Source organism: Musa acuminata, chromosome BXJ2-4 (assembly GCF_036884655.1).
Source record: "Musa acuminata AAA Group cultivar baxijiao chromosome BXJ2-4, Cavendish_Baxijiao_AAA, whole genome shotgun sequence".
Classification (NCBI taxonomy): Eukaryota; Viridiplantae; Streptophyta; class Magnoliopsida; order Zingiberales; family Musaceae; genus Musa; species Musa acuminata.
Window position 1 is genome coordinate 41924204 of NC_088341.1, and position 10399 is coordinate 41934602.

A 10399-nucleotide genomic window follows, 5' to 3' on the forward strand; every position below is an offset into this window, starting at 1 on the left:
GCAGAACCAGGAATGGGCAGGACAGGAGATGGAAAAAGGTGAAAGGAGTGTGGAGAGAGAAGCCGCAAGGCAGCGGTGGGAATTTTAAGAAGCCACTAATGTCCGCATTTAAACCTCGACGAGCTTTGCTTCGTCCGTGTAGCCGATCTGAGCCGGAAAGGCATTTAATCGAGAGGGTTATACTCTTCCTTTAAAAGCTTTACTTTCTGACAGTATGCCTATCGATCAAGAGGTAAGAGGGGAAGCTTTTTCTCTTAGCCAACAAGCCAATATTGCTGGAGAAGGGAGAAATGGCATGCACGAAGATTAGAGAGGGAATGGGACACGTTAATGTAATGACACAGACCTATTCTATGAGTACGTGCGAGCTAGAAAGAGAGAGAGAGAGAGAGCGGGAGAGAGAGAGAGTCGTGAGAGGAAGGCACGACTTCGACTGTGTGCCTCCCGCTCTGTTCTTGCAGTGGATTCATTAGGTCCAATTATGTTAGAAGTGGGTGGTACCAATCAAAAGCTGAGATGAAAGATGACCCACACGCACGTGGACAAGTCCATGGCGAGGGCCAAAGCATGGGAAAAGAAGCTTTAACATCACCGGCTTCCTAGGAGCAAAGAAGGAGATAAACTGTAAAGAGAGGGTGATGGAATCTAACAAGAGAGGAAGAGAGAGAGAGAGAGAGAGAGAGAGAACAACAGATCGGATCAGCAGCGCATCTTCCATGAAGAGCTTTTCTCTCCTTTTGATGCCCTGTTCGCCCTCTTCCCACTTTTTCCCACCACTGACCTCAATTTGACCCTTCCACAAGCTCCCAAGTGCAGCGGTGTAATCTTCTCTGCGTCCTCTGCAAAAGCTTACCCCTTTCATCCATTGAAGTACTGGAAAAGGAAGGAACAATAACACAAAAGGAAGAAGAGAGAGAGAGAGAGAGAGAGAGAGAGAGAGCGCGAGTGAAAGAGATCAGTCATTTTAAACAGCTGGTGCAATTTAATATCTAAATCCTTTGCCTACATCTTCTCATGCACATCATCAACATCAACACCCACCTGTACAGGCATGCCTTGTTCCATGCCCCTAACAGAAGCTTGCTTGGAGATTCCTTCTTTTCAGTAAGGAAAAGAATCCTCATCTCTCTCCCTATCTTAAGAAACAAACGAGAAAAAAAAGGGGGAAAAGTGAAGAAAACAAAGGAATCCAACTCTCACTCACTCCAATGACAATGTACAAATCTTCTCTGTGGCTGAGCTTCAAAATTCAGCCTCGCCCACCACCTTCAGCAACCATAAAATTGCCTCTATAATCACACACACTGCTGCTCCAAACTAGACATATGTGTAACAATTTGATTACCATTGAGTTTATGGTGATTTTCCTCGTTTTCGGTGGTTTCCAACCTTCGTATCGATAACTTATGTTACGTGTCTTCCATGAAGATTCTGCTTATGAAATCTTGGAATCTTCTAGAGTAGAGCTTCGGGTCCACTGCCGAGATGGAATTGGGATCAACCTGCAATGATTTGTAGGCATGCTCCAATTTCTTGGTGATATCATAGTCTTGGAGGATATCGATTATCCCGAAGTAGAGAAGCACATCATGGAGCTTGCTGCTTCCTGTGGGTGTCGACATCCCTTCACAACCTACAAGAAATGGTGGCTCGGATTCGGTACCCGTTATGTGCTCTGCTCTCGCTGGCAAGTTCACTCCCAAGCGAATCGACGACTTCCTGATCATACAAAAGACATTGTCATATCACATATACAATCAAGTGCAACTGAATGTCCAAACTTCTGAAACATAACAATGACATGAAGAATGAACTATCTTTGAAATGGGAAAAAAGTTGTTCTACAGAAGATCAATAAGAGATCATTTTTTCTCTTTCATCTACACTTGAAGAAAACACCTAGGTCTCTATGATGTGCAATATTCATCCAATGTCAGCCAACTAGATGACATTGGAGCTACATCATGATGAGAACCACATCATGTCACACAAAATTGAGACGTGGGGCCTAACCAAGCAGCGAAAAGTCCACGGTTTCTAAAATGATCCAATTACTCCATCCATGGGAACAGAAATCTGTTGACAGAATTTTGAAAGTGACAGCCTTTAATTTACTAATTGTTTAATCAATGCAGTCTATTTAAGCACAAAAGAGAAAAAAAATAGATCGTTGCTGCTGTTATATCTTCAGGACAAGATTCTCGAACAGCAACCCCCTATATTTGATGGTAGCAGATGGACTACTCAAAATACTCAACCACAAGTTTTTCTAGGAAAAGCTAAGGAGGATTTGCAAGAGGCTTTCAAATCCATCAGCATCAAATGCAGTAAGAGAATAAATATGAAAGTTTTTTATTGTAGCAAGAATGATGCTAAACCACAAGCAGCTCATATGAAATAGGAGGGGGAAACATCCCCATCATGCATCATTATTACTGTCTGAGGATAATGTAACACCACTGAGCTTTCTTAATCAGAAAACAAACAACAAACTCAACACAGGTAAAGGGCATACCATGTGTCCAGAATCTGATCCATATCCTGACAGGTTAATGATGAGAAGCATAGGTCAGACCAGACGTCTCCACATTTAAATGTTTCCTTCTGGTCATATAATTCTGATCAAGCATCATTGCTATGATTAGATCAATGTCATCTCTGCCGTGAAATGTTTACAGCTGGAATCAGGTTTTTAAAAAGTTATCAACTTACTTGGCAAAGCAAGAAATGGTGATGGGCACATTTTAGATGCTGATATATCATCACAGAAGTGAACTCCCACCAGGAGACTATAATCCATAATCCCCTCTTTTTCTAAGAACTCACAGTCCAGCTTGATTTGTCTACAAGGTAAAAAGAATTTGATCAGACCAATGATGACAGAAAAGAAAGTAAAGCTAACCGGAGAAATTAATCAACTTTGATTAGAATGTGAACTTACTCGAGAAGCTCCATGTACCATGATGTTTGAAGACGAAATACAAAGTTGAGGTCGAGATCCTTGAGTGTTGTTGTCTCATCAATCTTTCCCTCAACCTTGTCAGTTGTCCGACCATGGGATGAACCTTTCAGGTCAAATCTTCTATGTATATGATACTCAGAGCAGAACAAATTACCCATAACGATGAAACGGACCTGACTTCCAGCCAACATGTGCCACAAGATCAGAGAACAATAAACGCATGTACTAGTACTGTAAAACAGGGGAAGCTATTACGAATGTACTTTAGCTTACACAAGCTTATGCTATTATTTGCATACCTTTTGCCCTCCATTAGATTTCACACAATGCACGCCATAGAATCTCGTCACTAGTGAGTTCTCATACTGGCATACGTGCCGATAATAGCTGCGTAACATCCTAATGAGTACCTGAGCATGTATTGTAAAGAGGTACCAATGGCGATAAGTTGCCAAAAAAACAAACAGATAAACAAAATGTGCACTCGAATATTATCAGGTGATAAACATCTATCTTTACAATATCAAGTTCACTAAAGAAATTTACAGGAAAGCTTAAGAATTCAGGCAAAAAACAATGTAAATACAAAGTAAACAGGGTGGGAAGCATCTATGGCTATTACTGAAAAGGGCAAAAGAGAATCCACAATGTGAGAACATACTGTACTTTCATAATAAAGGCAGTGACTTGATAAGGTTGGATGAGGTCTGAGAGATCAAGGCAATAATTAACAATTCTGATGAAGGAATTCCTGATGGAGGACACAAGAGATAATCAACTAACCTTCACTTCAGATTTCTTTACTGTCTTAATCATAAACCGATCATCCTGGGTCAGGAAAAAGAAGCTCCCACTCTTCCCAGGTGAAGACAGCTCCCTCAAAGCGCTATTTCCACAAATAGCCACCATATACTCTGCCGGATCCACTGAAAACAACTTCCTCAGGTGCCTGCAATCCAAGAATTGATCCAAATACTTTTCATCAACTTGATTCAGGTTGCATTGAGCTGGAAATAATGCAACAAGGAAGTGCATTGATCACATTGCTCAAAGGGATATACCTGAAGACCATGGGGCAGTAATCCTTCCAGCGGAATTCGACTGACTGGTGCGGAGGAGTAATCTTTGATCCCTCAGGAGGAAACCTCGTCCAGAACTTTTCCATTGGATCGAAATCTGCTGGCCTCAGCTCTCGCGGCTGCTTCGAACCTGGCTTCCCAATCGAGTATCTGAATCCAAAAATCAAGTCGATCAAACAACTAAATATACGGACATTGTCGGTTCAAATGTCAACAAAGGCACAGTCTAAAACTCTTTCTTTAAGCATCTACCTAATGCCTAATTGAAGGTTTAACATTAGATCGTAGTTCTTGTGCCCCTTCGATATTGTCTGCCCTGGCTTCTTTGCCTCTCGTGTCACCAAGCAGCTGGGACTCCGTCGCCGGTGCACCGTCCCAATGAGGGTGCCGCTGCCATGGTCGAATGACGACCCGTCCTTGTACAGCACCGATGCTTCGAGGGTGTCGATGATGTCGCAAGTGATATCCCCAGCCTCGCCGTCTGACTCCCAGATGCAGATCCTGGGGAGGCTCTTCTCTGCGACCGAGCTCCCCCTACGGGTGGAGCCTCCATCCACTGACGACGGCTTCCTGGACGTTAGGACCAGCGGCGTCGTTGGTGCTGATCCATCGGCCAGCTGAAAGAAGGAGCTTCTCCTGCCGGAGATCTCCTTGCAGGCGGCGATGGTGGCGGGGTAGAATGTTCCGTCGAGGGCCATGGGCTCGCCGCCGCTCCAGCTGCCGACGTAGCAGCTGCAGTCGGGCCAAGTGAAGACGCCGCTGCCCCTGGGAACGCCGTTCTCCCACTGACCGTCGTACCGGTTGCCGTTGGCCCAGATGAGTGCGCCGCGGCCGTTGATGACGCCGCCCCGCCATTCCCCCGCATACTGGTTGCCGTTCCGCCAAACGTAGCGGCCGTGGCCCTCCTGGAGGTTGCGCCGCCACATTCCCTCATAGTAGTCGCCGTTGGCGTACGACTTGCTGCCGAAGCCGTGCTTGCGGTCGGCCACCCACTGGCCACGGTAGGTGTCTCCGTCGGTCCCGGTGAAGGTGCCGAAGCCCTCCATCCGGCCGGAGCGGAACTCGCCCTCGAAGGTAGCGCCGGAGGGCCACGAGAACTTGCCCTTCCCGGCGGCCTCCCCCCACCTCCAATCCCCCTCGTACATGCATCCGTCCGCCCACAGGTACTTCCCTCGCCCGTGCGGCGCGCTCCCCGCGAACCCTCCCGTATACAGGTCTCCGTTCGGCATCACCTTCTCCACCGCCGCCGCCTCCTCCGCCTGGTCAACCGTGGGTGTCACTCTCCGCCCGCCTCTGGGCTGAGCAGGGGGCCTCTCCTCGTCCTCCGCCGTCTCCTCCCACCCGGCTCCGGTGGTGGTGGTGGTAACGACGGCGTCACCATTGTCATCAGCTGGCCGCCGCATTCTACGTCCTCCACCTGCGACCGCAAGCCCTAATCAACGGCGGCTGCGACGAGCATTCCTTACCAATCAATGCAGATCCAGCGCCTGCCTCTTCCTCCGAGCTTCGATGAAATCCCCAATGTATATACTCTTTTCCGAAGCAAACGAGTCCCAAGCCGACGTAGACGACAAAGAACAGAGGAACCAAGGGAGAGAGAACAGAAGAGGAAGGTCGTCTCAGCCGTTGCTGTTCCCTTCGCTTCGGAAACGTTGCAGCGGCGACGGAGGAAAGAGAACAGAGAAAAAGGAGTAATAATAATTCAATCATATAATAGAAATAATGATCCTCATACACGAAAATACCCCCACACGCGTCCTTATTTACCAGTCCATCCAGTTCACACGTCACCACGAGACTCGATCCCCATTGGCCGAAGAGCAGAAACTTCCGGTGGGGGCCGCACTGACGCGAGTAAGAGATTTGTGGCGTGAGGCGGCTCGGACGTGATCTGGGAATCCTGTTGGGGAGATCCGACACTAAATCTTTCTTTGTTTGGGTGTGGGATTATCGAGTCTCAAGTGGGGTGGATCTCTGGGATCCTGTTTAGATTTGGGTTTTTTATTGGTCACCACCTTTTGATGTCAACAATCTCGGTAGAGGAAACTGTCCGCATCGATCCAAAGTCATGTATGTATGCGTACATAAAATAATTTCTTGGTGTGCGCACTAATAATTAACAAGCATAATCGAGGTGGATTTGAGGAATTATTCTGATTTGATGTGCATGTTGATCGAGATTGGATTGATGTGTGCTACGATCACACTGGGGATGATGTTGAGGTTGGCAACCATGGGGAAGAAAATGATAAGCTGTGTGAGATGATGATTCACATGAGCTTATTGACTGACTCTTTAGTGCTTCCGCATGATAAATCCATCCGTTACTTGGCAGACTGAATCGTCAATGTGACATGTTCAGATAGCATCGTCAAATGAGGCAAAGACTAAGATCCGTTCGGTTGGTTCAAGGAAGGTTTTGGGGGGCTTTGGGGGGTTTCTAGTCTCTCTCCATCGCCAAAATTAGGTGACATTTGACTGAAGAGCTAAAAGCTCGATGATCCCTACAAAAAGACATTCTTTTTTTTTATTCCAATATGAATCACACCATTTTCATTTAGTAAGTCATTACGACAAGCAATCAAAGAGAAATAATTAATTTCTTGACGAGCTACGTAATTTATCTATAGGTTCGGGATCACATTCGGAGAGTATAAGTCATGTTAGTGGAGTCTAATTTTCGTCGTGTTTAACTTATCTAAGCAAGAGTCATTATGATTCTGAAATCATCGATTTCAATTTTATAAAATTAAAATTAAAATCGAATAGACTCGGAGTAATTCTTATCTGAGATTAGAGTATAAGTCAAATAGAGTGATTTTGAAACTATTAATTTAGTTTCAATTATGATATATTAAATGATTATATCCTCGTCACCACCGATATATAAATATCATCTGAGATCATATAAGATTCATCGAAATATGTGATTTAATTTTACATGACGAATATAGTTTTGAGTTGGCTGTTGTTTTTTTGCATGTTTATTCATGGTGATGACTAGACTTACCAATAACATCGTATGATTCACGTTTATTCCATAACGAGTATCTGAAGTCAAAATTAAAGCTCACTAACTCTACTTCGACCAAATCGCATCACAAGATCGGTCGCACCGACTCTCTCGGTTCGGTCAACTAATTGATGATAGGGTTTGACTTGGATTGTGACAGGGACGTGTCAATGGTGAGGTTAGCCCATTAATTGTCTTCACGTGAGAAGTATTCGCTTCATCTCTCCCTAAAGCAGAAGGATTCTTGCACGAGAAGAACAATTAAAGGAACATACCACCAATAACAACTAAGTATGTCAAGAGAGAGAGAGAGAGAGAGACCCACTATGGGCTAAGAGTTGGTGTGGTCCACTTATGTACATGGCGATGAAAACCTTGTGTTTGGATCTCCCTCCATTTCAATCTAAATCTATAATGGTGGACGTTAAGGTTGCATTTGAAAATATATTTATATTTTAAATATATAGTTAGAGAAAATTTTTTGAGTGAATGTATAATTATAGAATACTTCATGGATTGTTTGATAAACAATAGTTGAAAATTATATTTTAAATATACATAAGTATTGTTTGATAAGATTGTATTTCAAAAGTCTATTAATTATTTTATGATAAATTTATCCATCTAATATTTTTAATATATATTCAAAGTGAATACATATTTTTTATTTAAATTAATAAGTAAATAAATAAAATAAATAATTAAATGCATGTAATCTTATAAAAAAAATTGTATAGTCCAAATATAGAATAAATAAAAAATATAATCATATAAATAAATATAAATTTTTTTAAAACTAAATAAAATTTAATATTATATAAAATATAAATCATATTGATTTCTCATTAAATCATTTTGATAATATTATAATTTTAGATAAATTTTTTTAAATTTAAAAATTATACTAATATCTTACAAATATTGAAATACTAATACTACATATCAACATTGGAATATTTCTAACCTATCATCTAGGTTAGATATGATAAAAATGTATCAAACATCAATTCATATTTTAAATATATATTAGGTCCTCGATACAAAGAATATAAGTGCATCCTAAATAACATTAATGAGGATTCTAATCCCATAATCTCGAATATTATAATTATTAGGAAAAAATATCGTTGATGTCTTCGTCAATACAATATAACTCTAATCTATATGAAAAAATATCGTTGATGTTTTCATCAATACAATATAACTCTAATCTATATATGACTAGTCGTTCGGAATAGAACACGGTCTCTTAAGACTCGTTACTTGTATAAAGATTGAGATCAAAAGAAGCTTTTCAAAGTTGGTACTTTTGATGCTTAAGTCAATACCGAGGTCTTTCCCTTTCTAATCTAGAGCTAAGGGTGCATTTTTATACTGACTTTGAGGAGAAAGAATATCTCATAGAGATTCTACAAGGAAGGTAGTTCGTTACCGACCCGAGTTGCCCTTGGATTTCCAAAAATATTTAGTTCAAATATCCAACAAGAGAGGTAATTCATAACAGTTGTCCCTTGGACTTTTGAAAATATTCCTATAAATATTTCATAAGGGAGGCAGTTCATAACCGACCCGAGCTACCACTTGGACTTACAAAAATATTCCTACAAATATTTCACAGGGGAGGTAGCTTGGCAGCTCGATAATTGACTTGAGCTGTCTTTTAGACTCCTATCCACATGGGTATAGGAGGGTGTAGCTTCTTGGGCCTTCATTTTCCTATGGGCCATACGTGGCATTGACGTCACGAGTGGTAGCTAGCTAATTGCTCTGGCATAAGCTTTGCAACCTGAGGTGTTATCTCCTCTTGTGACTGGACTACTAATAATAATGTTGATCTATCTCTTAACTAGCCTCTCAGGTTAGGGTGATGGCACCCGACGTCTACGAATGGACCACATGAGGTGGCCTCACCATATGAGCTCCTTAATATGTTCTTTTAGATCATAATAGTTATTTGTATCATAGTTGTAATTATAGTGGAAACAATAATACCTAGATTTATTTTTTTTCTCGAGTAGAATCTTCGTTAGTCGGAGGTCTCTCAACAAGCCTTTTTCTCTTATTTGCAATAAAACTTCAATTTTAGTTAGGTTCAAGGGGGTTAGTTCATATCTCAGGCGAGCAAGTTGGGTTGTTCATTTCTCCTCAATCATAGAGACCTTAGGGTGGGGGCGAATTATGGTCTCTCTTGCCTCTTATGAAATTCCCTATACTTACTTGAAATCATTATATCAGTGACAATGTATTGATTGACTCTTTAAAGTACTTTAGGTATCATCATTGGTGTTCTTTTTACCAACAACCAAAGAAGGCAAGGGGGGATTTAGTCCCATCATAAATGACTGAATCACGAGCGAGAGGTAAATGTTATTCATGCCTCGGATCTCATTGATGAATCGGATGATGAAGTTCGAGAATACCGCTTCCTCACCTTGTCTTAGTTTGAGAAGCATCACTATTGTAGGCCTCGGGCATCCATTTCTAAGGAAATGGAGCTTGAACTCTTTAGTTAGTTAAGTGAAGGAGTTAATAGAGAGCGACTTTAGAAGAGCGTACACTCTCTCATCGAACATTTTAAGGTGGTGAAAAAGGTGTAGCATATTTGAGCATCCAAAGTACTATACAACAATATTTAAGTCTAGAAGGTAGCGACGTGCTCTATTAGGTTAGTGGCGCCGTCAAAGGTTTCTATTGATATGAGGTGGAAGTTAATGGAGATCAACTCTTCCTGAATATCCTAAATAAACGATGATCGACTCGAGATGGATTCGATTTGCCCATCACCCCTACATTGGTGAAAGTCATAATGCATCTCTTTCAAGTGTCGATCTATTTATTGTAGTTGGAACTAGAGAGAATTTTTTGTTGAATCATGGGTCTCGAATTCAAGCAGAGCGATGGTGGGGCAGCCTACTAAACTCTACGGTCGGGGAGCGAGGCACTCCCTCAACCAATGGCTCGATAGGTTTTGGATGCCCGTAAGATACTACTAATTCATCGGGAGGGAGGACCCTAGCAGACGTTGATGCCGGTGATTGCTGAACTATCGATGGTGGCTAAGGCGGTGGCATCACCCATTGGTTTGACCGAGGTAGAAGCGAGGTAATAATATTTATTATACCGACTAACACTTGCATTTGCTAGGTGAGGTTCAAGAATACCTTAGCAAAAATAAGTAGATGGCTCAACGGAACTCTCGAAGATGAGGGCCTAGGGTAATTGAATGAACGCTAGAACTACATTGGTACTCGCGATGAGATGGATATATCTATATGGGGAAAAAGCAACTACTACTATATTTAAGTAAAAGTAACGTGAGTGTAAAGCCTCATTCGATTATTCATG

At 42.0% G+C, this 10399-nt stretch overlaps 1 protein-coding gene across 1 annotated transcript; it reads right to left on the reverse strand.

Moving 5' to 3' along the window:
- Positions 1 to 977: 977 nt before the first annotated feature.
- LOC103983457 (phosphatidylinositol 4-phosphate 5-kinase 1-like) lies at positions 978 to 5727 on the reverse strand. Its single transcript, XM_009400669.3, has 8 exons — positions 4294 to 5727; positions 4024 to 4191; positions 3746 to 3911; positions 3262 to 3372; positions 2942 to 3135; positions 2713 to 2843; positions 2516 to 2618; positions 978 to 1719 (listed from the first exon to the last, which is right to left on the reverse strand). Exons 1-8 carry the CDS (start codon positions 5442 to 5444, stop codon positions 1410 to 1412), a joined length of 2334 nt encoding a protein of 777 aa, XP_009398944.2. The 5' UTR covers positions 5445 to 5727; the 3' UTR covers positions 978 to 1409.
- Positions 5728 to 10399: the final 4672 nt, after the last annotated feature.

Bases quoted from the DNA above. Each gene is read 5' to 3' on its own strand.
- LOC103983457 (XM_009400669.3), bottom strand. From the start codon at position 5,444: ATGCGGCGGCCAGCTGATGACAATGGTGACGCCGTCGTTACCACCACC. The intron at 3,136-3,261 runs GTATGCAAATAA...GCTGGAAGTCAG, and splicing joins AATCTAATGGAGGGCAAAAG to GTCCGTTTCATCGTTATGGG. The intron at 1,720-2,515 runs GTATGCCCTTTA...TTGTATGATCAG, and splicing joins GATCAGATTCTGGACACATG to GAAGTCGTCGATTCGCTTGG.